At 55.0% G+C, this 27,676-nt stretch overlaps 1 protein-coding gene across 3 annotated transcripts in view; it reads left to right on the forward strand.

Annotated features, from left to right (window-relative positions):
* Positions 1 to 27,676, forward strand: part of PAXIP1 (PAX interacting protein 1) — a 51,190-nt gene that overhangs the window by 11,293 nt on the left and 12,221 nt on the right. For 2 of the 3 annotated variants that reach the window (XR_009260097.1, XM_058723694.1), the window contains exons 5-13: positions 6,332 to 6,445; positions 11,667 to 12,305; positions 18,401 to 18,923; positions 19,306 to 19,400; positions 23,131 to 23,226; positions 24,133 to 24,270; positions 24,887 to 25,008; positions 25,425 to 25,609; positions 26,622 to 26,665. Coding sequence is in view for 2 of the 3 variants with exons in the window: in XM_058723694.1 (XP_058579677.1) it covers positions 6,332 to 6,445; positions 11,667 to 12,305; positions 18,401 to 18,923; positions 19,306 to 19,400; positions 23,131 to 23,226; positions 24,133 to 24,270; positions 24,887 to 25,008; positions 25,425 to 25,609; positions 26,622 to 26,665 (1,956 nt within the window). In the remaining variant the exon portion in view is untranslated. The remainder of the gene's footprint in view (positions 1 to 6,331; positions 6,446 to 11,666; positions 12,306 to 18,400; positions 18,924 to 19,305; positions 19,401 to 23,130; positions 23,227 to 24,132; positions 24,271 to 24,886; positions 25,009 to 25,424; positions 25,610 to 26,621; positions 26,666 to 27,676) is intronic. The other variant, XM_058723695.1, reaches the window with a different exon arrangement.

Below are 27,676 nucleotides of genomic sequence, written 5' to 3' on the forward strand. Positions count from 1 at the left end.
GGCAAAGAAAAATAAAACCTCAGTAGATAAGGCAAAAAAATGAGTTTACAACTTTTTGTAAAGAGGAATCGCAAATAGCGGGACATAACATCTGACACACTTTGCCATCAGGACACGAACATTTATTAGCACGGGCGTGAGAACTTCAGTTCTCGTGCTTGACCCTGCGCGCCTGGCCGCGTGCACAGGCCTGACTCCGCGTGTGTGCCGCGCCGGTGCACCTGCAGACGCGCTCCCTTCCTCCCCTCGCTGCTGGCGGGGATGCAGTTCAGCTCAGCGCGGCTGCTTTCTACGCAAGTGGGGTAGTGACGGGAGCCCTAAAATAACTCATTTTGTTTTCCCCTACGGTTCTCTTAGGTTTAGAAACGTATCCCAAGTTGGCAGAAATAAGGGCAGGTTGATAGACAAAGGCGCTGAGCAGAGCATCGTGTAGAATATCTAGGGTAAAAAGGGAAAAAAAATCAGGTCACCCTCTTGTTGGAAATGGCTCAGAAACCTGTTGTGTGCAGTTGCACGGCAGTGTAAGTACATAGCCAGTGTCGGTGGTGCTTTATGAAAACACGGAAAGAGGAGGTCAGTGCTTTAAGGGGGGGGGGGGGGGGGAGGAGGCCATGACGTAGGTATGTGCATGTTCCATCAGCCAAGGAAAATATACGAGAAATGTCTGAAGGGAGGGACCCAATGTTAGCCATGGTAAATTCTAGGTAGTGAGGAAAGTGGATATTCAGTATTTTTAAATTGTGTTCTGTGCCCTCCGCCCCCAGCTAAAAACCCTCAAACTATTAAAAAAAAAAACATTGTAACAAGTCCAGCTGGTGTTGTTGGAACTCATTTTGAAATTGCGTGGAATAATCTGTTCAGCACGAGCACAGGAAGAGGTGTGGTTGACCGTGACCTCGCCCCATGCCCTCGCGGACCCATCGCAATGACTTGGGTGAGGAGCAGGGTGGCGCCCATCCCTGTGGAAGCCTCAAGGAGGGGCCTTCGAAGCCCTGGGTGACCCGGGAGGGCGTCGCTCACAGCCATGCGCCTCTGTGGTCGGGAGTCACCCAGCCAGGCTGGCCAGGCTCCCCCTTCGTTCTGGCGGTCTCCCCGCCACAGTTTGACCCCTTCCCTGTCCGCACAGTAGGCAAGCTCAGTTAGGGTCACTTTTTTGTGTTTGCATCTAGTTAATTCCTGAAGTCCTTTAAAGTTATGAAATTCTCTCTTTTTGTCTTTGCTACCTTCATTTAATAGGGATCCTTATTAACTACGGGTTTAGCATCAGAGAAGACTTTTAGTCTTAGAAAACACCAGTGGTTACATTTCACAAAGGTTGAAAAGTGGTTACATTTCACAAAGGTAACAGATTATCAGACCTACAACACTAAGGTTAAGGCACACACAACACCTGCTGTATGATGGGCTCGATCAGGTGGCCTGGTGTCGGTGCGTGAGATCACAAGAGCAGTCACCCGTGTGGACGACCTAGTCAGGAAGCCTGGGGGAGGGGAGATGGCAGACCTGAGGGGCCCCAAGGAATGGGCAGAATTAGAGCAAAAGTGGGATAGGGGAGTGCGTTCCTGGCAGAGCAACATGGAAGGACGGACCAGGGCGCCAAGGCTGGCTGCTGACGGAAGGTGTCCGCTCGGGGTGCAGGGGAAAGAGAGCGTTTGGGAGGGTGGGGGCGGAGAGCACGGGAACGGACCCACATGTTGGAGTTTGAGCTTCCTGGAGTGGCCAGTAGGATGCTCCTTCCTTCTTTCTTAAGTATTTAATTTAGGATTACAAATATTTACATGAGGACATTTGAAAAACACAGACAAGCAGAGGAAAATCCTTGCAGTTTGGCAGGTGCAGCTGGTCTGGGGGCTGTAGCAGGACACGGGGCCGGGGTGGGGATGGGAATTTGGGCCAGAGGGAGGGCGTGATCTTGGACTTGAGGCAGAGGTTTGGATTCGGGACGGCGCTGTGGATACAAGGCCCGGACGGGAATCGGCAGGGCCTGGTGATGTGGCCACACTTGGGGCGAAGGAGGAGAAGGCAGCGCCCCGGGGCGCCCGTGTGGCAGGTCCTGGAGCTGCCTCCGCAGTGAATTGTGGGTCCGAGCAGGCCAGGAGCCTGGGGGAAGTGCCAGCATCACTGCTGGAGAGGGGAAACGGGAGCCTGGTTCCTCAGGGAAGCTGGGGAAGCTGGTTTGAAGCACGTTGAGTTTGGGGTGTCGATTAGCTATCCAGATGTGGGGATGTGTGACGGGCAGAGAATTTGCTTCTTCCAGAGGAACGTAGAAGGTAGGTAGCCAGGGGCAGAGCCCTGGGTAGCATGCAGTAAAGGGGCTCTGCAGAGAAGAAATCTGAGCATAGACATGCTATTGGAGGAGAGGGAATTGTTTTTAGAAACCAGGCATGAAATCAGACTCCGTTTTTATTTCTGGGAAACAGCAGCACCCCAAGTAAAGGAGGGGAGCGCTGATTTGTAGCAGATAGTTGTGTATGGCTCCAGGTGTCCCCTCAGTCCTGCCTGTGACTCAGGAGAGGAGGAGAATAAGAATGCTGGGCAGGGACACAGGACTGCTGATTGGTCTGGTGGCCATCGTGCAGGCCTAGTGGTCCATGTGGATCTCAGGCTCTGGGCTGAGAAGACAGCAGAGGGGCAGGGAGGGGGAGAATGGAGAGCCCACAGAAGAAGCCACAACTAGGTGGTAGGGAGCACGGGCAGAGGTGAACAAGGGTCCCTTGGTCATGTGGTCTGGGAAGCGGTCCAGCCCGTGGAGTTTTATCTAGGTGTGAAATACATTGCCGGGGGGCGGCTGGGTCTGTGGTGGGCAGGCAGCTGAATTTAGAAGGACCTTTGACAGTCTTTTTCTATCCTTTTAGCAAACTCATTAGGTAGTAAAACTCAGAATCTGGAGTTAGTTTGATCTTTATGGATCACTTACTACGCCGTCCATCACTTAGGATGATGGATTGGAGTCCCCAGTGTGTGATGGGATCCCATCGTAAAAAGCTCTGCTTTTGAGTGCAGGAAGCTCGATCAAATAAGGATGATTAGCAGCTCACCTGCTGACACCCCAGTTAAGAAGAGCGCACTGCGGACACTGATGTTTTCTGGTTGCGAAAAAACGTTAATTCAGCTTAAGATGCGTTAACAGACCACGTGCACAGCGTGTAGCTAAGGGACTTTGGTTTAACAAATACCAGATGAGTACTTTTGTGACGGGAGCAATGCCGATGGGGGGTGTAAAATAAACTAAGATAGGATGTCTCCCCTCAGCGAACGCACCGTCCACAAGGGAGGACGCGCTTGTGAACCAGCCGCGTGTCGTAGCACACACAAGCGTGTAAAAGTGGGTGCGAGGTGTGGAAACTGTAGCCGGAGGGAGCCGTCTCAACGGTGGATCCGCACCACGCAGAGACTCTTCGGGCGTCCACACCGTTTGCTGAACTTTGGCGCACCTGCCCGCACACGCGCCCACCGGGCAGGACCCCGCCTTTGCGAAAGGACCGTTTGCTCGGTGGCTCTCGGTGACCTTCTGTCTTTTCCCCGTCAGGGTGTTGATACAGGCTGGAGCTCTTTGTTGGAGTCTTCCAGAACTCTCCCAGGGAGAGGTAGGGAAGGCAGCTTGTGCCCGCAGACGTTGAGAAGCACACACACCATCTGCCTTCTCCTGAGCCGGTATTGACGCAGGCTGGGCCTCCGTTGTGATGTGCTGGGTAGGTTTCGGGGGACAGGCCAAGAGTGCGACGGAGAGCCTGGCCAGGGTTGTGGTTTCAGCCTTGAAGGCTGAAGATAAAAGCCCTTTCGTTCTGTATCTCCATCAACAGGTGTTTCTTGACTGCCTGCCCATGTGCCTTGCACTGTACTAGGTCCTGTGAGAGAGGGCAGCGAGGTTGAGGGGGCGAGTCCCAGCGAGACCTCCATCTTCAACCGTGCCTTCAGATTGTAGTTTTTTTCGGGAGGGGACAAGGACAGATTTGGGGGCTAGAACCGAGGAGTGTCCTACTTGTACCGAGAAGGGAAGGTGCTCCCGACTGGGGTGAAGGAGGCATTTATTCGGGGGGGGGGGGGGGGGGCCGTGGACGAGGTGACCGTCCTCTGCTCCACGTCCTTAGAGGACAGGATAGTGGGGAGGGCGAGCATGTGGTTTCGGAGCGTGGCCAGCACGTGGGTGTGTGTGCAGCCTGCCGTGGGGTCCAGGGCCAGTGGTAGCTGAGTGGGCGTTGAGGCTGGGCAGGACACGGAGCCAGAGCCTCGCGTGTCGGAGGAGTGTCCCTGAGACGCGGGGGTGCTATGGGACGCGCGTGTGGGGGCCGCACCTGACTCACCACTCAAGCGTTTGGGTTTTGGGTCTTAGGGTATTGAGATCATGTCCGAGCTTCGTTGGCCGAGATGACAAGATCTGTAGTTTACAAAGGTTGCTTTTAAAAAAACAAAAAAAACACAACCTTTTCCCCAGTTACAAAATTAATGCTTTTGAAAATCTGGAAAATACAGAAAAGTAGAAAAATGACAACAAAAATGTCCCCATAATTCCATCCCCACTAGGGCACTATTGTTAACATTTTGGTGTGGAAAGAGCATTCTTAGTTGGTGTGCAAAGAGGTTCATTACACACGTGAGCTGGTGTGGCTGTTTGAAGTCGCTTGGCCCAGACGTGCACTGATGCAGGATCTGGTTCGTGGAAGGTCTCCAGGTGGCCCGGAGCTCATTTTTGGAGACCCTGTGTCAGCTCCAGGCCTCCCTCCCTCCCACCTGATGTTCGTTCCCCAGCAATAGGCTTGTCCCTGTTGAGACCCGGGCCTGTGGCGCCGGCCCGGGGCCTGGCTCGCCGCGGTCGGCACAGCCCGGGCTGCACGTGCTTCCCTGTAGGCACATCTTCCCGAGGAGGGCACAGAGAGGGGCTGGTCTTTTAACTTCGGTTCTAATAGGGATGTAGTGCTCTCTTGGAGCAGTCTGTATTATCACGTGAGTCAGTCTCACCTCTCCAAATGCTGCAGGAGAGCCACGTTTTTGCGAAAGCCTCTAGTAAAAAAATAACGGTTTTCTGGTCCAGTCTTCGGAAATGTGACAGTGGCTAACTACGTTAAACAGATACAAAGTAGTGATTTTCCAAGGTGATTTTAGGAGACTAGCGTGTTCTTGTTAGTATCCACAGAGTAGTGAGTGTGCAGTGCAGAATAAGTTCTGGAAACATTTGTAAAATGGACAGAAGTAGATGTAAGACAGTGGAGTTCTGGCAAGCTGAATAATGGCGGTTTTTAAAAACATGCTGTTTGTAACACAGAACTAACTTGAGGACTAACAGAATTCTTAACCATAACTCTCAATTTATAATAAATTATTAAGGAAAAAAATTGACCCGGTTAAATGACTACGTCAGAATTAATTTACACACCTTTATTTTTCTTCCTTCTTTTGTCTTTCAGACTCTAAAATTTTCTTTTTTAGAAATTATTTTGGGGAGTAATTGCCCTTAGAGAAGTTACAGAACTGCAGGAAGATGTAGGCAGGCCTGGGGTTAGACACACCTGTGTTTTAAAAGTGTTTTAAAAGCCAGCTGTTCTGATGATTAGCTATAATTTTGGCAGGTTTGTTTCCTGATTTGGGGGGGGGGGGGGCTTCATGATTGCCACTTTGCATGGCGGTCACAGGGGTTAGGAATGCGTGCGAAGCATTTGGCACAGTTCCTGGCACATAGGAGGCAGGCAGTAAATGGGGAGCTGTTTTTGTTGTTCCAGTGAAGGCCTCTTTTCCAACACGAGCCACTCTGCCTGGAGTTGACTTCATCAGTTACGCAAGCATAAGAATGATCCCTTTCACGCTTGCCTTATTTCCTTTGGTGTGTTAGATAATACTTAGGATTTTCGCTGAGCTCCCAGTAACTGTTGTTGTCTCTTGAATTCCTCCATTTCTTAATCAGCATTTAGCCCTCAATGGTGAAGGGGCTCCTTAGTGACTTGGGTGCTGCTGTTGCCCGCAGACATTTTCGAGCCTCTGGTTGTCAGACGCCGTGACGCACTCCCTCCTTCTGCTTGCTTCCCCGTCACTTGAGTTGCAAGAATTCTCCATTCATTTTTCTGGAGCGTGGATGTGTGTTTTCCATTCATTTGGCGACAAGGTGAAAAAAATCACGTGTACGAAGCGGTCACGATAGGAATTGAAAGTTTGTCGTGACAAGCAGATACCCGAGCGCTCACATGTTCCCCCATGAGTCCCCCTACTTGAGTTCCTTTGACGAGGGAGGCCAGTAGGTGCAGCAGAACTGCTAAGATGCCACCTTGTACTTTGACGATGAGCACGCTTGCACGGACTGAAATGTGTGACGGAAGCCCGGTGTCCCTTCCTTTCCCAGGTGTCGTCTGAAGACAGGAGCGCCCTGTGGGCTTTGCTCACTTTCTATGGGGGGAACTGCCAGCTGCACCTCAACAAGAAATGCACGCATCTGGTGGTCCCCGAACCAAAGGGGGTAAGCATTTCACGTACGTTTTCCTCTTCGCGCATCCCGTCAGTACCTCCGGTGCCGAGTGATGGTTGTGAGCTTCTCTTGGATTAATTGCTAGATTCCACGTACAAAAGCCGATTCAGTTCATTTACCTGACTTAGACCTGGCTTCATTCCGCAGACGATGCGAGATGATTATCGTTTCTACTCTGAGCCAGATGTGACCTCTAAATGCGAAGAAATTTGGGTTTATTTTGTGGAGAAAATGGGAAAGTTTTTTGAGTCTGTCGAGTTTCCTTTCAAATTCAGTAAAAGTTTACTTCATTTTTATTTGTGCAAGTATGTATTTTTAGCCTTCTTCACAATTTTTAAAAAGGCATTGTGCTGAGTAAAGCTTTGTAAACACGTGTTTGGTGAAGTTTCCAATGCCATTTCCTTTTTAATGATCTGGAATAGATACAAGTATGTTTATCTCGATAATCGTGGGGTTCTTGTCTCTAAGCACTGGTGGGGCCACAGAGTTTTGGTTTCCCAAGTGGGGCCCCCCGGTCAGCAGCACCCGCCTCCCCTGTGGATCTGTGAGAAGCACGGACTGTGGCCCGCCCCGCACCTCGTGAACCAGGACCCGGTGAGGGCAGGTGCAGAGCCCGGTAACCTGGGTGAGGCCCTCCCGGTGGTGCTGATGCGCACGAGAGTTTGAGGACCATCGCTTTCTGGAAACCAGACTTTGCTCCTCCCAGGAACGATGGTTTATGACTCTGAGAGTCAAGAGGAGTGTGTTGATGGCAAGTTAACTTTCCACGTGCCGGTATCCTGTTTTTTTCTTAAGTGCTTCTGAATCTGTGCTGCCATCCGGTTCTTCCCACGGGTACCCTGGCTGGGAGTGGGGGGTGGGGGGGCAGGGGTGGCGTGTGAGGTTCCTCTTTCACAGAGGCTTTGACATTGAGCAGAGGCGATCTGGAAACGTGTGCCGTGGCCACGCTGGTTTCCTGACAAGAGCCATGTGGAGCCAGTGGGTGTGGTTGTAACTTAGCCACGCGGTCCGAGAAGAAGCGTTTCTGTGAAAATGGGAGATGTGACTCTTAAGTCTCTCGAAGTAAAAAGTCACGTTTTGTATAACACTCTAAGAAATACAGTATGTTTTGGTGAAACAGTGTAACGGTTCTTTTCATATTAATGCTTTATAATTTATGGCTAAGAGCAAATCATTTGATTGTAGGTGGCTAGCTTGAAGGGAAACAAAGTATAGCTTTTGTAAAGATTAGCAAATACTTCTGAAGAGTCATTGTCATTGAAGAGGCAATGCGTGAATGTCAGACTCAAAAATAAACGGCATCTCTTCGAATCCTTTTTTTTTTTTTTTTTTTTTTTGCATTTTTATGAACAAAGAACATGTTTAAACGGCAGAGCGAAACCACCTTTCATATTCCTGGATTTTTAAGATGTTCAGTCAAGTGGAAAAGAAAGGGATTTAAGAACAGAATCGGCGGAACAACGGGAGTGTGCTTGTTGCTGGGAAGGGCTGGTCTCTGGCAGCTGCAGGCCTCATGGGCGACCGTGCCTGCTATGGCCGGAGGACCTGCCCGTCCCCCGCCACTGGCCACGACCCGGACCCCGTGGGCCGCACTGTTGGCTCCCGAGTCTGTGCATTTAGATTTTTTTTTTTTTAATGTTCGTTTATTTTTGAGAAAGAGAGAGAGAGAGAGAGAGTGTGAGTGGGGGAGAGACAGAGAGGGAGACAGAATCCGAAACAGGCTCCAGGCTCTGAGTGGTCAGCACAGACCCTGACGCGGGGCTCGAACTCAGGAACCGTGAGATCATGACCTGAGCCGAAGTCGGACGCTCAACCGAGTGAGCCACCCAGGCACCCCTGAGTCCGTGCATTTAGTAACTTGTACGTGTGAGGGTTCGAGAATTGGAATGACTTAGCTGGGACGTTAGCTCAGGCAAAGGCATCTGACATTGCTTTGTTCTTGGGTCACCTTTGTTCAAGCAGTAACTGAGTGTCTTTCAGTGACAAGAACTCCCTGTTGGGGAGAAGGGAGAGGACACGTGAGTGACAGTGTTGTGCGTAAATTGCCTGGGACACAGTCAGGTCCCTCCTGAAATGAGTGCCGGCCCGGTGTGCAGACGACCACTCCGGCCGACCACGGCGGCTCTGGCTCCCAGCGCGAAGTGTGGAGTTTCTCCGTGGTGTCCGAAATGCTCAGCGACTGCACCGCGTGGTACCAGTGTTACTTCTGCTCTTTGTTAACGATTAAAAAAAAAATGTCACGCTTTATTATTTTCAGCAAACCGTCTTCCTACCTTGGAAAATAACGTAGAAATCTCAGATTTGTTACCTGGTCGTATTTGTGTAGCTTCTAAATACTTGGGTGTGTGTCCAGACTTGTTTTCCTGGGACAGTCCTGGGGCTCGTCTGGGACAGGCGGTCAGGAAGTCGCAAGTCTCTAGTCTGCTACGGAGGGTTCTCATCTGTATCGACGTGGGAGGGCTGGTTTCGCATTTCATGGTTAAGTATTTCGGGATGATTTGGGGGATGAAGAAGAGGATTTTTTAATTCTTTGAAGTTTTTATTTCAGTTCCGTGATTTAGTGAGCAGACAGTGGTGTGTTGGTCTCAGGCGTTCACCGTAGTGATCGGGCACTTCTGCACAGCACCCGGGCTCAGCTTAGTTTCCGCGGTTAGTGCACGCTGTGGTGTGGCTGAGTTCAGCATTCCGTATTCCCACGTGCTTCTCGACACATAGGTTTCAAAACGTTTCCATCTTAATAAAACGCATGGCTTAAATCATGCTTTACACACAGCGTGGCTTCAAGGAGTTCAAGCACACGGCCAGGAATAAAACAGGGTATTATCAGGCGTGTGGGTCAGTTGATAGAGCTGTTCGTAGTTGGTGGCACAGCCTTTTAGGAGGGGGTGTAGTTAGAGGTCAGGAGCCTACAAGTGCTTTCCATACTCTGATACCAGAACCCAGGAGTTCATCTCAGACCCCACGATTCAGGATATGTGTGTCGAGAATTAGCTTCAGTTTTTCACGGTAACAAAACCCCAGACGTCAGAGGCTACGAGAATGAACGATGCGAGAAGTAACTAAGCAGTGATCCGGGGGACAGGGGATTGCCTGAAATCACTGTGCAACAGAATGGCGTGCTGGGGTTAAAACGAGTTAAGCCTGGGTGTGAGGGGGCCCCACAGCTGAGTGGGGGTCACGGTGGCAGGGGTCGTCAGAGATGCAGCGTCACAGAGGAGACAGGTGAAGCGGGATGGCAGACGGTTGCCAGCTACCGGAGCTGGGTGACGGGTGCAGGGGATTTATTACACGGGCGTCTCCACTTTTGGAGTTTGTCGGAAAGTGTACCCCAGAAAGTTAGGAGCAGAAGGGCCGGCCTAGAAGCACACGTTGACGTGGGAGGTCGTTCGCAACGTATGAAGCGAAAAGCATCCTAGAGTGTTTGTGCCCCGGGACACCGTGGTGCCCCCTCCACCTTTTAAACACACGTACATCTGTATTTATAACAAAGATGGTCGGAGCCGTGCCCTCAGATGGGGACGGTGGAAGGGTCTCGCAGTATGGCGGTGATTACATCCGCTTCTCTTCTGGCCTCACGTGTCATCCATGCGTGTCCTCCCATGACTGCGTTTTCAGAAGGTTCGAAGTAGAGCGTCCTCAGAAGCAACAGCGTGAACTCCCTGAGGCTCGTGGGGGGTCTCACTCTTTCCCGGGAGGTGGGTCCCGGCTTCTCTGCCGTTGTGGCCAGCGCCGGCCTGAGGGCGGTCGTCTGCGTGGTCACCCTTGCCCTGACCGTGAACAGCGAGTGCCACCTTCGGTCTCCTTGCCAGGAAACGCATTTTAATGTGGGGGCTCCAGCATGTGTGCCAGAGACCTGCTGTTACCCTAGGCTTTAGAAGCGGGGGGTCGGGGTGGGGGGAGATTCTGTTAGTTAAGCGAACCATAGTTACAAACTCGCTTATTCATTCTTTTTAGTTTACTTATTTTGAGAGTGGGACTGGGGAAGGAGGGAGAGAGAGAGAGAGAGAGAGAACATCCCAAGCCAACTCCACACTGTCGGCACTGAGCCCAATGAGGGGCTCGAACTCAGGAACCGTGAATGAGATCAGGAGTCGGACGCTTAACTGACTGAGCGACCCAGGCGCCCCTCAGACTTGTTTATTTTAAAGCTCCTGTATCATGTGACTCTTTCATTGATGTCTTTTATCCTTTGCTATCTGTTCCATTCTACACCCTGACTTGCAAGGGGGCCCCTGCCTGTGAGCACACCTTTTCCATGCGCCCTACGTTTTTTGCTCAGTGCCCGTGCCTGCTGTCACGCCCCTGCCCGGCCTCACCTTGCAGCAGAGGCCTTCCCTGAGTCGTGCGGCTCACACTGGTGGGACTCTTCTGTACATGTGCCCGCCTCACTCAGCGGCGGCTGCACACTGTATTCCTGTTGGTGGTCACGTTCTCTCCAGAGCGAAGTCGTAAATCTCATTAGGTCAGAGACGTGCTGCACCCTCTGTGTCTCCCGTGGAGCGAGCTCGATTAACACTAGGCGCCTCGTTGAGGAAGCCTCCCCACGGAAAGTCGGCCACCCTCCCTGACCGTGCCCCATGTCCTGAAGGAGCTCTGCCCCCATTACGGCTTTGTACAGATTGTCAGTAAGTAAAAACTAAGCGAGGTGGCGATTATTTATTTCGTTCGTAAGAGAATTTTCCGTGGGATTGCTAGCTGTGCTTTTTTCTAAAATACCACCTGTAGAGGTTAACTTTAAACAAGATCTTGTAAGGGGCGCCTGGGTGGCTCAGTTGGTTAAGCATCCGACTTCGGCTCAGGTCATGATCTCGCGGTTTGTGAGTTCAAGACCCACATTGGGCTCTGCGCTGACAGTTCAGAGCCCGGAGCTGCTTCGGATTCTGTGTCTCCGTCTCTCTCTGCCCCTCCCCCACTCACGCTCTGTCTTTCTCTGTCTCTCAAAAATAAGTGATCTTGAAAAAAAATTTTTTAAATAAAATAAAATCTTGTAAGACCACTGTTGCAGGTGAGGCCGTCCCGAGTTCATAAACCGATGGTTCATTTTGGCTCTAGTCGTGCGTCTGGAAGGAGCTTAAGCTTTTCCGTGTCTAAAACGGCAGTCACAGGTGCCGACCGCTTGAGCTGCATCCCTGTCCTGACGTTTTCAGTACACGGTTCTAGGAGATTTGGTAAAACTCACAGCTGTGTTTATGTGTTTGTTCTTTACTTGCAGGAGAAATACGAATGTGCTTTAAAGAGAGCCAGTATTAAAATTGTTACCCCCGACTGGGTCCTGGATTGCATATCTGAAAAAACCAAAAAGGATGAAGCATTTTACCATCCTCGGCTCATTATTTATGAAGAGGAAGAAGAGGAAGAAGAGGAGGAGGAGGAGGAGGTAGAAAATGAGGAGCAGGATTCCCCCAATGAGGGTAGTACCGACGAGAAATCGAGCCCTGCCAGTTCTCGAGAAGGATCCCCTTCAGGTGCCCAGCAGTTCTCACCCAAGTCAAACACCGAAAAACCCAAAGGGGAGTTGATGTTTGACGACTCTTCGGATTCATCGCCTGAGAAACAGGAGCGAAACTTAAACTGGACCCCAGCGGAAGTGCCACAGATAGCCGCGGCCAAACGCAGACTGCCCCCGGGAAAGGAGCCGGGCCTGATTAACTTATGTGCCAGCGTGCCACCCGTTCCGGGCAGCGTCTTACCCCCCGACGTCCGGGGCAGCATAATGGCTTCGGGACAGAACCTGCAGAGTTCTGAAAGATCAGAAATGATCGCTTCTTGGAGTCCGGCGGTGCGGACGCTGAGAAACATTACGAATAATGCTGATATTCAGCAGATCGGCCGGCCGCCAAATGTGGCACACGTAAGTCACTCTGTAACGAGCGGGAACTTAAGTAACGGATTTTAGGGCTGGATTTTACAGATGGTTTCGATACAGGTTAGTATTTCCCGCTTCTTCAGAACAGTTAACTTACAAGCGGTATTTATTTGTGTGAGAATTGTTCCACAGGGGTGTGTGTGTGTGTGTGTGTGTTGTCGAGCGTCTCTTCAACTCCAGCAGGTACTGGTGACGGGAGTGCTTGCCCCTCAGGGACGTTTCTGCTCTTAATTAGCCTAAAATCAGCAGTGGCTTGAAGTTGACTGTGTGTTTGTATTTGCTTATAATGAACTTCACGGTGGATAAATGATGTAATATGAACTCTTCGTTTACAAAAGTCGTAATCTCAGTTGGTAGGATCCCAATTGGAGTTTGTTGATGTGGAATGGACTTGGAAAGTTTCAGCAGATGTCCTTCAATTTAGGACCAAAAGAAAGTAGTCACGGTGGTATATTGGCCACTGTGTACATTTCTCTGGGTCGTGGAGACAGGGTGGCGAAGGAGAAAGACCAGTTTCCCGCCTTCACTTCAGGTGTGGAAGACAGACACGTACAAACAGAAGGGCTCCTGTGGGTTCGGGGTCTGGGTGTTTTGAAGACAGTTCAGTGAGGGGTCCTATAATAGCCGACAGAGGAAGGAGGCCATTTAGAAGAGGTGGTTAGGGAGGGCCTCAAGAAAGAGGCGTGAATGACAGAGGCTGGGGAAGAACAGGGTGGGGGTGGAGGGTTCCCAGAGGAAGGAACAGCGACTGAAGCCCCAGAGGCAGGTGAATCAGAGGCAGGCGTGAATTCGCTGTGCCGGAAGGGAAGAAAGTCTGTGAGACCGAGGCTGTGGGGAGAGCTGGAGGCCTCTGCAGGGGTCTGTCCCCCAGGGCCTGGACCATTCTCCCTGAGGAACGTGGCCACCTTCTGAGCAAGCCACTGGGGCTCTGGGAAGGGTCTTTTTCTTGTAGACCGCAGTGTCACTGATGAGTCTACTGGTGGTGCTTCAAGTCTTTTGATTTGAGGTGCATGTTAAAAATGTTCTTGTTTTTCTTTTCCTGTCCTCCCTTCCTGACTTAGCAGAGAGTTAGACAGTACATGGCTGAGACACCAGAATAAGGTGGAAGAAAAGAAAATACATTCTGTAGACATCTGAAGGAAGAAAATTAAGGGGGCACGAGGCAGAGTGTGTAGGGTGGAGGGGAAGAGAAACATAATTGGGTTTGAGGAGAATGGAAGATTCTGGAATAGGTGATACAGGGATCCTGGGAAGACAGTATTGTTGGATGTGGTCAGAACCCAGGGTAGGTTGGTGACCACACATTGGTAGCTGAGGAAGAGTGAGTGAGATGCAGTTCACCAAGAGGGGGGCTGTGGAGGCTGAGGAGATGATGGACAGACGGAAGGACAGGCAGACATGGGGGGGGTGGAGGCCGAGGAGATGACGGAAGGACAGGCAGACACGGGGTGGGGGCGTAGAGGCCAAGGAGATGATGGACAGATGGAAGGACAGGTGGACACGGGGGGTGGTGGAGGCTGAGGAGATGACGGAAGGACAGGCAGACAGGTGGGGGCATAGAGGCCAAGGAGATGATGGACAGATGGAAGGACAGGCGGACACGGGGGGTGGTGGAGGCCGAGGAGATGACGGACGGACAGAAGGACAGGCAGACGTGAGGGGTGGTGGAGGCTGAGCAGATGACAGATGGACGGAAGGATGGGTGGATGTGGGGGGTGGTGGAGGCCGAGGAGATGACGGACAGACCGAAGGATGAGAGGATGTGGGTGGGTGGTGGTGGCCGAGGAGATGACAGACGGACCGAAGGACAGGCGGACGCGGGGGGTGGTGGTGGCCGAGCAGATGACGGACGGACCGAAGGACAGGCGGACGCGGGGGGTGTCGGTGGCCGAGCAGATGACGGACGGACCGAAGGACAGGCGGACGCGGGGGGTGTCGGTGGCCGAGCAGATGACGGACGGACCGAAGGACAGGCGGACGTGGGGGGTGTCGGTGGCCGAGCAGATGACGGACGGACCGAAGGACAGGCGGACGCGGGGTGTGGTGGAGGCCGAGCAGATGACGGACGGACCGAAGGACAGGCGGACGCGGGGGGTGTCGGTGGCCGAGCAGATGACGGACGGACCGAAGGACAGGCGGACGCGGGGGGTGTCGGTGGCCGAGCAGATGACGGACGGACCGAAGGACAGGCGGACGCGGGGGGTGTCGGTGGCCGAGCAGATGACGGACGGACCGAAGGACAGGCGGACGTGGGGTGTGGTGGAGGCCGAGCAGATGACGGACGGACCGAAGGACAGGCGGACGCGGGGGGTGTCGGTGGCCGAGCAGATGACGGACGGACTGAAGGACAGGCGGACGTGGGGTGTGGTGGAGGCCGAGCAGATGACGGACGGACCGAAGGACAGGTGCAGGCAGTAGAGTGTGGCAGCCGAGTTAGCGATGTCGGAGGGTTGGTGGCTTGGGAAGATGAGAGACAGAGGAGGCCCAGGTTACATGCCAGCAACCAGTGCGACCTTCTGCCTGGCGTGTTCATGTTGGGGCAAAGAAGATCGTGGGGTTTTTTGCCAAAATCGTGGGATTGTCCACAAAATCGGAATTTGTGGCATTTCCTGCAAGGTGAGTGAGCCAGTATTTTGCAGCCTGAATGGTGACAGTGCGTGGTGGCCGAGCGGCAGACTCTCCTTTTGCGGCGAGGCGCCTTCCGTGGGCTCCCCCCCACCGCCATACTTGGACTTCCCATCGTGGTCCTGTACCTGCCGGGCCGGGAGGACTTTGAGTCGGCGGGACACCGTTCTGGAGGGTGGTGGCTAGTGAGGAGGACCTGAGGGGGGGGGGGGGCCTGAGCGGAGGTTGGGGGGAGAGGACGGAATGCTCTGTCCGTTGGGGCCCACGCTCACATGGGGTCCCTGCGGGTGGGGGGGAGGACGGAACGCAGAGAACGGCTCCGATGGGGAGGGGGTGCTAAAGCCATGAGGTCCTGGGCCCGGCACCAGAGGGCCGTGAGGGGAGCAGAGCCGACGGTCAGAAAGAACCAACCGGAAAGCCAGGGGCTTGAGGCCGGTGGAGAAGGCAGCCGGAGGACAGCCCGGAGGCAGTGGTGGTGTGACCGGGGCGTGCGCAGGGAGGCCCGGCGGCCCCTGGGTGTGCGGATGGAGCGCGCACGGACCCCTCCTGTGGTCTGGGGCCCGGGGTCCCCCTGCTGTCCCCACTGCTGTCCGTCCGTCGGCTCGCCGCTGCCCCTGCCCCTGCTGCCGCCCTGTGCTTCTCCCATGTCCACTTCGATCCCATGCTCCCTGAATTCACATTTGGATGGAATCCGCTCCTGTGGGGTGGAAATGGGTGCCTGCATCAGGGAGTGGGGTGCGCCCCGCAGGAGGGCCGACGGAGAAGCCGGCCCCAGGCTCTGGTGCGCTGCGAGGCCCCGCGAAGGCCCGCCCGGGCCCCAGGGAGAGCGGCTGCCCAGAGGCGTTGCGCGTGGTTTTGGTTTGCAGGGACATTTTGCTGCTAGAAGTGAAGAAAATGAAGTTTTGAAATGCTACAGCTAGAAGACAGATTTAGTTTAAAAATAAATTGGGGATGAGGAGAACACAGCCAATCATCAAAATTTGTATAGGTTGCGAATTGGTAGTGGCTAGAGCCATGTTGTTTGTGTTGAAATTCTTTATATATTGGGGCACTTGGTAGGAAGTAATTTAAATAAAGAAAGCAATAGTGTCACATGAAGGAAGAATCCAGACTTGACGTTCGTTAAGAATTGTTTGTGGAATGGCAGATTATGCGACCAAGCAGCCAAGAATCCCGCTTGTTTGCTCGAGACTAGCGCGTGTTTTCCACAAGAAGCACATCAGAGGGTTGAAAAGCCCGGCTTTCCAGCCCGGGGTCCGTCTTACCCCAGGCCAGGGCTCTCGTCCTGACCCCTGTCTGCTCCGAGCCACCCTGTGCTCACAGCCTGCACCCACCCCGCCCTCTCCCAGCTTCTCCTTGCTCCAGGCCTGGAGCACCAACCCCCCCCCCCCCACCGGATGGAAGGGGAACAGCCTCAGGCTCCAGACCTTCAGCCACTCCTGGTCTTTTCACCCTTTGTATGGAGGGTCCTTCAGACCTTCCGGAGCTGCCCTGTGATCTGGGGTTGGGATGCAGGGGCGGGGGAGGCAGCCTGAGGCACACCACTGGTTTGACCTGCCCATCATGGCGGACAGGCCTTTATTCCTTATTCCCAGTCAAGCTCATGTGGGTTGTGACTTCTGAGAGTAAAAAAATACATGTGTACAAAACTTTAAAAAATTCCAGTGGCACCAAAGGGTATAAAGTGGTAAACTCCCTCCTGCCCTTAACTCCTGTGTCCTCTCCAGAAGCAGCCACTGTTACTGGCCCGCTGCACTGACAGGCTCAGGACTGATCCGCAGAAGTCCTAGCAGCTGTCCGCCACCCGCCCCTCGCAGCTTTTGTGGACGTGTGAGCATCCCAGTTGCTGTCCTGCTGTCTGGGTGTGGTACGCACTGAGGTCCATTTCCCTCCACTTTACACAGTACTTTTCAGTACTTTTAAGCATAGAGAATAAATCATTACCCTGCCGGTTATGAGTTTGTTAAAAAATTTTTTCTGGTTAGAGCTCTACTGAGGAGTTTCTGAAGTGTGGAGAGAACTCCTTATGGAGAGAGAGGTCTTACCTGTAAGTGATTTCAAAGACAGATCGTGCAAGCCTCGAGTTTGGCCTTAGTTTTTTTGTTTTTTGTTTTAATGTTTGCCTATTTTTGAGAGAGAGCGAGCACGAGCTGGGGAGGGGCAGAGAGAGAGGGAGACAGAGTCCCAAGCAAACTCTACGCTGAGAGCAAAGCCCGACGTGGAAGTTGATCTGATGATCCCTGAGATCATGACCTGAGCCAAAGTTGGATGCTCACCTGACTGAGCCCCCCGGGCGCCAGTCCTCCATCAGTTTCAGAGGCAGCTGTTTGGCCACGAAATCCAGAGTCTGCCACCCTTGGAAATTATGTCGCCTTTACGTTCTGGAGTCTGTTTAAGTGGAAGATACATTTTAAGAACATACTTGAGGTTTTCGATTTAGTCGTGGCTTACGTTGCAACTGGATTTTAGAGTTTTGTTTAAATGGCAAGTGTGTTTTCAATTGGGAAAAAATTCATTGTACGACATAACATTCAGTGCTGTGCAAGATGATACAGTAACGTGCCATCTGGTGCTCTGGCCTCTCCCGACTCCTGGCCCTGTCCCCTCCCTCCCCTCAGCTTGCGGGCGGCTCTCCGCTTACGCCTGTCGTCGTGAAGGAGGAACCAGAAGGGAAAACGGTCTGGGCAGTTGGATTTTCTCTGGCTCGAAACACTTCGCTCCTTCTGAAGAGCCCCCCCGTCCTTTTGGGGAAGGTTGACTCAGCAGCTGTGCTGAGGATTTCTCAGTTGAGGGACCGTTTGCCATTAAACAGACCTACCGTTGGTGTCTTTTCCGGCCCCCGTTTACAGAGCTGCCAGGGCGCAGGGCACGGCAACCACAGAAGGGGGGGTGGGGGTACTTTCACTGAGGGGTGGTCTTCACGTCCGCCTCCTCCGGGGCCCCTTTCGTCGTTGGAAAATGGCAGGCGCGGAGAGGAGCTCGGGCCAGGCCGACTGGCTGCAGGGTCCACTTTTTCCCTGGAGCATCCCTGGGTTAGGAGAAGTCTGGAGCTTGGCAGGGGGACAGGGGGGTGCCGGTGAGGCGCTGTGCCCGCAGCCCATTGGGGGGGGGGGCGCACAGACCCCTGCGAGGAAGCAGGGCGCCTCTCTTTTCTCCTCCCTCCCCCCCCCTTTTTATTTTTTGCAGCCCGGTGACTGTGCTCCGTCGAACACATCAGCCGTGTGAGTATACACGTGTGTCAATTTTAAGGCATTAGCTCCTTCCGTGTTACCTACTTCCAAATTCTGAATTCCGGTGAATTCGTTCGCTTCATCGAAGTTGGTGACGCTCGCCGTTTGGTGCCGCCGTGTCGCGCGGTGCTGAAGAGATGGCAGGGTCCGCTCACGTTCTCCCGCTTGGAGGACGTTAGGCCGTTTCCGTGTCGCTAATGACTTCGCCTCGTTTGTGTCTTCTAGATCCTACAGTCCCTTTCAGCGCCCACGAAAGCCTTAGAGCATCAGGTGAACCACAGCCAGCAGGGCCACGCGAACGCCGGCGCCGTGCTGTTCGGCCAAGTGAAGGTGGCCCCGGAGCCACACCTGCCGCCGCCGCCGCCGCCGCCGCCCCCGGTCCTGCACCTTCCGCCCCAGCAGATCCTGCAGCTGCAGCCGCAGATCCCGCAGCAGCCCTACGCCCCGCCGCAGCCACACCCCTTCCCGCCGCCGCCGCCGCCCCGCCCGCAGCCGCCCCTGCAGCCGCAGCCCCCGCCGCCCCCGCAGCCCCTGCAGCAGCCCCTGCAGCAGCACCTGCAGCTGGCCCAGCTGCAGCGCCTGCACCTGCAGCAGCACATGCACGCGCCCGCCGCGCCCCCGCCGCCCCAGGCCCCGCCCCCGGCCCTGCCGCCCCAGGCCCCGCCCCCGCCGCAGCCGCAGCCGCCGCCGCCGCTGCCCCCGCACCAGCACCCGCACCAGCTGTTCGGACACGACCCGGCAGTGGAGAGTTAGTAACGCGCGCGGTCTCTCTCTCCCCCCTAAAGTCTCGTCGGGAGGCGCGAGGGTGGGGTGAGGGGCTGAGGGTTCCCGTCAGGAGGGTCCTCGCGGAGGGGAACGGGTCCGGTGCCCAACGCGGGCCCCACTTGTCACGGTGGGGCGTCCTGGCCCCTGGAGGCAGCACCGGGGCCCCTCACGGGGCTCCACACAGTCGCCCGTGCGCACCATCGAGCCTGCGGACCTGTGTTTTGAACCTACCGCTCAGGCTGCGAGCGTCCCGGTCGAGAGCGACCGGCTTCGGAAACGCAGAATGGATGCAGCGACGTGAACGCCTCCGTTTTTGCGCACACGTACTCAGGGGGTTTTATTTTCCTCGTGTGATTCCGTTCCAGTTCCCGAAGAAGGGTTCCTCCTGGGCTGTGTGTTCGCAATTGCAGATTATCCCGAGCAGATGTCTGATAAACAGCTCCTGGCCACCTGGAAAAGGGTGAGTTGTGCCCGAAGAAACGCAGCTCGGTCTTGAGGACTTGCAGAATGCGGCTTGGCCTTCTGTCCGTTGGGCTGCCCTCACTGACCTACACGTTGTTGTGTTGGGAATGCATTATGGGCATTTTATTTTGGCACTCTGTGACCTTGGGCAGATAGATCACTTTTCTGGGCTTCAGTGTTTCCCGCTGTAAGGGAAGCATGTTGGACTTCGTGATTCTTGAGATTCTTCTAGCTCTTAAACTCTCAGGGCCGCAGGTTATTTGTGTATAACTGGGGATGTGAGAATGAGATCAGGTGTTTGGTGCCCTAGGATAGGGACCATCAACCTCTGTGTGCCTTAATCCTTTCTGTCTCCAGAGACGAGTGCCGGACAATCTTAGACTCTCCAGCTGGGAAGGGACCTCAGAGTCTCTAGTCTGTAGTGGAACCGTAGTGCTCGTATTTATTATTTTGTATGTTGGCCTTTAAGGAAAAAGAGAAGTAAACGCTTTTCCCGTTAGTGCCGCAAATCAAAACTGATTCTAATTTAAAAAAAAAAAAAAGACTAAGTATGCTTCGGGCAGATCTTAAACGCGCTTCCCCGAAAGCATTCCTGTTGTTGAAACACTCTCCGTGTGAGACAGAGAATACTGGGAATGCACCAGGGGGGGAAAACCGCACATCAGTCGGAGAAACGGCCACCTGTGATGAGCAGGAGGCAGGACGGCAGGTGCAGCGAGAGCCGTGAGAAAACACAGCGCGCTGGGTGGGGGCGAGGGCCTTGAGAGAGGCCTGTGGGGACAGGTGGTTCCTGCACTCAGTCTTAGGACAAACAGGAGGGAGCATGGAGGGTGTCCCAGTGAGAAACCCTCGGTGTAGATGGGGAGGGGGTGGCAGGAAGGCACGGGCTCCCGGCCACGCCACCCCTTCGAAGACCTTCTTCCTGTGCCACGTGACAGAAGTCGGATTTTCTCCCTGTAGTTATTAAAGCATGGAGAAAAAGGAGAGACGTACATTCCAAACCATGAAACGTTGAGTTGCGGGAGTGCAGGCAGGTGACTAGGCCAGTTGGGAGATGCTGGTAACCTGACCTGGGGCAGGAGGCAGAGAGAGGAGGGGAGAGGCCTGTCTGAGAATCACGGCAGCAGGAAATTCTCTAAAAATCACAGAAGTGTTGGAAGGTGATGTGTAGAAACCGGCCTCAGAACAAAGATACCTTTGTAACTCAAAGACACAAAAGATAGAGACAAGTCTGCTTCCGTTTGAAGCTCCGGGATTAGTCCAGGAGGGCACGTAGCAAGGGACAGGCGTGCCAGCGCAGAGAAAGCACGGGCAGGAGCACGTAGAGAGGGACGGACGGGCACCGTTGCCGCAAGTTCGGGGTGCAGAGGGAGGGCTGCCCAGAGCTGCGCCCCAGGGACGACTCTAAGAAGCAGCAGTTGGGAGGCCATCTGGTGTCACGGAGCAGCCGGCGGCATCTTTGGAGCCCCGAGGAAGAGTGGCTCCTGGCTTCGAATGTCGCGGCCTGTCTGCCCGTGATGCGCCGCTGTGGTGACCGTGTCCTCAGGTGGCCACGGTTGGGCGCCCCCTCCCGCGGAGACGGGAGAGGAATTCTCTGGGTGAGGGTGGAGGGCAGTCGTGGAGATGAGTGGAGGGAGGCGCCGGCCTCGGAGAGGGAGGAGCGGTCCCCGAGGGGCAGCTGATACGCGCTCTGATGTGACCTGATGTGCCTTATCTGTCGGGGCGGGAAGAGCTACACCGTGCCCTCTGCTGTGTAACGAGTCCTCTGCAACATGGTGACTCCCAGCAGGGAACACGTGTCACCTGGAGGGTGCTTCGCGAGTGGAGACCCTGCCGTGGCTCAGTAGGGTGGCTGTGGCCGAGGCGCTCTGCTCACGTGTGGTCGGGGGGAGCCGGGCGACGGGAGCCACGGGGCCTTCCGTGGGGCTGGGGCAGCGCTGGCCTCCGCCGGGGCAGGTGACCTGAGGCGGAGCAGGGAGGAAGCCACAGCGTCTCCTGTCTGGGAAGCCGCATGCGGTCGCTGCACCGTATCCTGTTTGTCCCGCCCGTACCAAGCGAGGAGGCCGAGCTCTGCTGTGAGGGGGGGCACGTCCAGGGATTTGTGGGCACAGTCAGATACCACCACGGACGGTAGTCGTGTGTTGAAGAGTTCGGGAATGACGTAGTGAAAGGTGCATAGAAAACTAAGAAAGGCGGGAGGGAGGGAATACGGCTCCTAACAACCGCAGGAGAAGCGAGCCAGGGTGAGCCCCGCAGGAGGAGGTCAGGAGGCGTGGATTCGTGAGAACATACCCGGAATTATCGGAAGACACGCGAAGAGCTGACTGTGCTTGCTGCAGGGGGATGAGAACCAGTGGTGTAGAAACTGCTGGTTTGCTCACATGCCTTAGTAAGCCATGTTTGTGAACTGCTGAAACAAAAATTGGTAAATTCTGTTTTTGTTTTTTTCCAGAGAAAGAGCGTGAGTGGGGGAAGGACAGCAGGGAGAGAGAATCCCCAGGAGGCTCCACACCATCAGTACGGTGCCTGACCCAGGGCTCGATCTCACGACTCTTGAGGTCCTGACCTGATCCAAAATCAAGAGTTGGATGCTCGACTGACTGAGCCACCCAGGCGCCCCGATCAAAATCAGATTTAAAAAGTAAATGGCACCTGGGTGGCTCAGTCAGTTGAGCATCCAACTTTGGCTCAGGTCACGATCCTGCGGTCCGTGGGTTTGTGCCCCCCACGTCGGGCTCTGTGCTGACAGCTCGGAGCCTGGAGCCTGCTTCAGACTCTGTGTCTCCCTCTCGCTCTCTCTGCCCCTCCCCTGCTCATGCTGTGTCTCACTCAGGGATAAATTAACATTTAAAAAAAAATTTTTTTTTTAATGTAAGTGAAGCAAGGAGTGCCTGAGTGGTTCAGTCGGTTAAGTGTGCAAATTCAGCTCAGGTCACGATCTCGCAGTTTGTGAGCTCGAGTCCCACGTCGAGCTCTGTGCTGACAGCTCAGAGCCTGGAGCCTCCTTCGGATTCTGTGTCTCCCTCTCTCTCTCTCTCTGCCACTCCCCTGCTCACTGTTTGTCTCTCAAAAATAAACATGAAAAAAAAGTAAATGAAGCAGAACCGTTTTGTGGGGCAGGTGTTTTTTTTTAACAGACCGCGAAAGTCTCTCCCTTCTGGTGCGCGGTTCTTTGGACTTTCACAAATGCTGCCAGCACCGTGCAATGCCACAGAATAGTTCCCTCAGCCCTGAGACAGATCTGTTGTTAAAGATAAATTTTGGGGTTTGCTTGCTAACTTCCTGCTTTTTAATTTATTTATTTATTATAATGGCTCTTAGCCAGGGTGGCTGTGCCCCCCAGGGGACATTTGGCAATGTCTGAAATGTCATGACACCAGGGCGGGTGCAGGTCAGGGGAGCACAGGACGGCCTCCACCATGCGGCGCTGGCTGGTCTAGAATGTGAGCAGTGCGAGGTGGAGAGAGAACCGTGTTACAGAAAGAGAACGTTCGTTTCTCTTGTCTTTCCCTCTGGAAATTCAAGTTAAATGAATGTTGGAGCTCATTTTCGCTTAACGGTGCTGAGTGGAGAACCTGTAAATATAACCCACACGTATATCGTATATGTTCTGGTGAAATATACTATAAAAATAGACGATGGGCTCTTTAATAGTCTAATTGGAAACCGTACCCTGTCCTCCTGAGCACACGAGGTTGATTATGACTTTGGCTCTCCTGTGTGTCTAGATAATCCAGGCGCACGGCGGCACCGTGGACCCGACGTTCTCGAGCCGGTGCACACATCTCCTCTGCGAGAGTCAGGTCAGCGGGATGTACGCACAGGTGAGTAGGGCGGCGTCCCCTGTGACTGGAATGAAGTCGGGCCCGTTTTGTGGCCCATCTTAGGATTCTGGTGATTGCTGTGTTTGGAAAGGACCTTTTTCTACCTCTGAAGAGAGCAGAGTCCCTTCTTTTCACCAGTCTTTGCTGGGACAGATAACCTTGTGGACGCCTGGCCTTTACGTCTTTGAGCGCGGTGTGCCAAGGACGCGCCCCTTCTCTCAGTCCAGGGCAGCCCCGTGACCAAGTGGGGGGCGGAAGCGGGACTTGCGCCCTTGGGGGCCTTCGTGCGCGGGGCTGGACGGAGCCTCTGTAAACTCCTGCAGGGCGTGGGCTCGCGGGGTGTCCCCTCATCTGTGGCCTCAAGTTCCGTGTCTTCTCTTCTAACAGCGTTCTTACTTGTGGACAGAACCCTGTTAATACGTGTGTGATAAACAACCTCCCCGAAACTGCTCTTCAACACTGTAGCCTTTTTCTGGATCCACTTTCCAACTAAAACTGTAGAAATGCCTGTGAGGTTTTTTTTTTCCCTCCATGGCTGATTTTAGGTAGGCAGTGACGTTTTCTCGGAGCCTGTTCTTTTGGGGGCCCTCCATCTTCTTGCAGGGGCATTTTAATTGAATTTTGATGATCATAGATGTGATCTCATTCCGTGATTATTTTTAAGGTGGTTACAAAGCGTGTTGCCTTTGCCCCGGTCGCAGGCTCCCGTTCGCGTGTGGGTCGTCACGTTCTCGATCGTGACGTTTGTCCCTTTGGTAAATCGAGGGCTAGATGTCGTGACATTCCCGCGAGGGCTTCCTGATCCCGGGAAGGTGTCGTCGTAGCTGTCCAGCCCTGCGGTTTTGTGCGTGACCCTGCAGCCACAAGGCCCCAAGCACAACCGACCCGTGATTCTGTGTTTGGTAGGCGATCAGGGAGAGGAAGAGATGTGTCACAGCGCACTGGCTAAATACCGTCCTGAAGAAGAGGAAGATGATGCCACCCCACCGTGCCCTTCACTTCCCGGTGGCTTTCCCCCCCGGAGGGAAGCCGTGTTCTCAGCACGTAAGGGACTCGGCTTTGTTTTGTGCTCGTCCTCCTCCGGCAGAGTAGGTCCTGCGCTGCTTTCTGCCTCCCGCGCGGGCTCCCTCTGGCCCGGCGCCCGAGGGCCCAGGCGGGGTGGACACTTCCCCTCCCGTGCGCCTGGCAGCACAGGCTCCTGCGCATAGGAGAGTCTGACCAGGTCTCTAGCGTCTCGGACGCGACTTAAGGCCCCGGAGTAAAGCGGGGGTCTTGTGCTGGAGTGGCCATCACCGGGCAGGCCCGTCGGTACCTGTGGGCCCTCTCACTCCGACGACCTCAGGACTGGGACGGGCGGGAGGGTGCAGAACTCGCCCGTTCGTATTTACACGCTTAGTAGGACGGCTTTGTTAAAGTGACGTCAGCAGCGTCCTCCCGACACAGAAGAAGCTTCCCCGGGTCTGCTATCTCGGTCGTCTCCCCCGCCGGCTACAGACGTAGCCTGCGTCCCGCGAATAGGATGCTGCTTTCGACATTGTCGGGAGCGGCATTGCCAGCTGCCCGCGGGAACGCCACGTGCACAGAACAGGCCCGGAGAAGGAAGTGGCCACGGGTTAAATCGTCACTGCGTCTTGGCCTTATTTGCTCTCTTTGTGCTTAGATTATTTCTGTGACTGGATTTGTCGACAGTGACAGGGACGACCTGAAGCTCATGGCTTACCTGGCAGGCGCCAAGTACACGGGCTACCTGTGCCGCAGCAACACGGTGCTCATCTGTAAAGAGTAAGCACACCTCTGACGCCACGTGGGCTCCTCAGCCCGCTTACGACTTGGCGGGTGTGTCAGCAGTTCGGTGTTGGGAGCCCGCGAATCGGTCTGTGGGAGTAACAGCAGTGAAGTTTTGACGTTCGCAGAGGCGTCCGTAAAGCACTGCGGTGAACTAGAATCTCAAATTCGCGGGCTTTGAGTCAGCTGAGTCGGGTCCGGGGAGTAAGACAGACGCGGGGCTCGCGGGCGATGTGGGACCGCGGCGTGAGCCTGGACGCACCCTGGGATCGCGATCGCCAGCCAGGGGCTGCGGTCGCCTTGGCTCGGGCAGCCCTGCTGGGTCTCTGATACCAGATGCAAAAGAAACACTGGTTTGAACGGTAGATGCTTCTGGCATTTAATGAAGTGTGTTTTTCCTCAAAACCAAAAAGGCCTGCCGGTTTGAAGTACGAAAAGGCCAAGGAGTGGAGAATACCGTGCGTGAACGCCCAGTGGCTTGGCGACATTCTCCTGGGGAACTTCGAGGCGCTGAGACAGGCCCACTGCGGCCGCTACACGACGTTCAGTCTGCAGGAGCCCTTTGCCCCTACCCCGCACCTGGTTTTCAGTCTCCTGGGTAAGTGCAGTTTCACGGGTCAGATTCATCAGTGCGGGTGCTGGACTGCGTCCACCGCCTCTCGCTTGCCCGAGGCGCCGCTGTGTGCCGGCTTCCTCTTAGTCCCTTCCCCCGACCCTGCCCGGGGGCTCTTGCCGGTTTGGTGTTCTCTCCTGCCTTTTTAGTAGATGCCGGGGACAGAAGGAGCACTCCGCTTTTCCGTCTGGTCTCCCCGGCCTGCCCCTGCTGGTCTCCCGTGCCCGCCTGCGCTCCTTCGGCTGTAGGCCAGCACCTGTGGTCTCCCCTCTGTCCTTGCCAGCTGCTCGTCCTGGGCCACACGGACCCCCGCCCTGCGGGACACGCTCTGACACTCAGCTGAATGCGCTCCGGAAAATGCCCGTTCAAGCTCTGCCTTGATAGGCTCCGTTTTCAAAATGCTCATTAAGTCTGGTTTTCCGGGGGCTTTAATCGTGGCTCTTGAGTGTGGTGTTTGGATGGCTCTTCGTTTTAAGCCACAGTCTGCTTCCCTGGGACATATCTGCCCGTTTGACTTCAGTTCCGGGAGCTTTACCGAGACCTGTGGTCGGTCCTTGAAGCAGTCAGCACGGCCATCGTGTAGGGAGGTGCGCTGGTCCCTCGGCCACCCTGACGTGCCGTGGTCCTCCGTGTGGGCCTCCCGTTGTCACGGGTGGTTGTGGTTCCCGGGAACGGCTTCCAGGGTGACGCCAGGGTGGGCTGCGGGGCAGCTCCGCTGTGGACACCTGTGCTGTGCCGCGTTGCTTCGCGTCCCTCACCTGGAGAACCCTCAGTACGGGACACCCGAGCACGTCCCGCGGCTGCTGGCCGCTCTCCCCTTACGTGGTGCTGAAGACGTTTTTCGGCATAAGCGTGGTGCTTGCGTTTATCCTTAATGAATGTCCCCTGAGCCACCGACGTGTCTGAGGTGACGTTACCGGCCCCAGAAAAGGGCTTTCCGGACGGGCTTTTCGGCTTGAACGGTCTGTCGTTGTAAACGCAACTCGTTTCTCTCTAGATGCCTGGAGGGTCCCGCTGAAGGTGTCGGCAGAACTGCTGATGGTACGTCCAGTCAGCGGCCCGGTCACTTGGGAACGCGGTAGGCACAGACCCGCGTTTGCACGTTCGAGACTCTTCAGGCGATCTGTCAGCACGGCGTCCCAGAACGTTCAGCACGCCCGGGGTCTTCACTCCCCCTCAGTTGGTGCTTTTGTCCTTGCCCGTATGTGTGCACGGGGGAGCACTGCTCGAGGAGCTGCAGCGAGAGGGGAGGCACGAGCACTCACGGGGCAGGAGCCCTGGGACAGCGCTGGCCGCCCTGACTCGCGTCGCGCTGCCCGTGGTACAGGATGGGGACCCCCCCCCTCACTGTGCGCCGGCCCCCGGTGGGTGAGGCTGCCGGCCCGGGACGCGAGGGGGTCGGATGCCGGTGGCTGTTGACTCGGAAGCGGGGACGGGCGGCCTTCCTGCAGGGGCCGTGCAGCCGCATCTCCCTCGTGTGACGCCGGGACGCCGGGTCCCGTTTTCCGTGTCACGCTGCGGTAACCACGCCGTGTGATCCCCGGATGCTGGGTGGCCGTGTGACGTAGGAGTTAGGGTTACGCCCGGGTCACCGTGTGTGTTCACCTGTCTGTTCGTATTAAGGGACTTGAGTCACGTGCCCGCTGATTTTCAGCACGTCCCTCAGCACTACAGAGTTAATTGGGGGGTTGTGTCCCCGTAAACAATGAACTGAGGGGAACCCTCCAGTCAGGGTCACCCAGTGACACCCCGGCCTGTGTTCTGTGATGACCCGCCCTGCTTGTTTTCCAAATCTGACCCGGGAGCTGCCGAGAATCGTCCGGAGTCTGTCAAGGAGCCCGTAGGCTAGTGATAATGTGGTCCTGTGTTTTTTCTTTGCTTAAACTAGTAGTTATGATTTGGTAAGACACGACTGGCTCTGACACACCAGCGAAAGCAGATATTCTCCTGACTCGCCCGGCTGGCAGAGATGTTCCGTGGCCTTCGGGATGAAGGTGGGAACGCGGCCACGTTCTCCCCCGCTCGGCCCCAGGGGCCTGGACGGCGGCTTGT

This window comes from Neofelis nebulosa, chromosome 4, assembly GCF_028018385.1.
Source record: "Neofelis nebulosa isolate mNeoNeb1 chromosome 4, mNeoNeb1.pri, whole genome shotgun sequence".
In the NCBI taxonomy this organism is placed as follows: domain Eukaryota; kingdom Metazoa; phylum Chordata; class Mammalia; order Carnivora; family Felidae; genus Neofelis; species Neofelis nebulosa.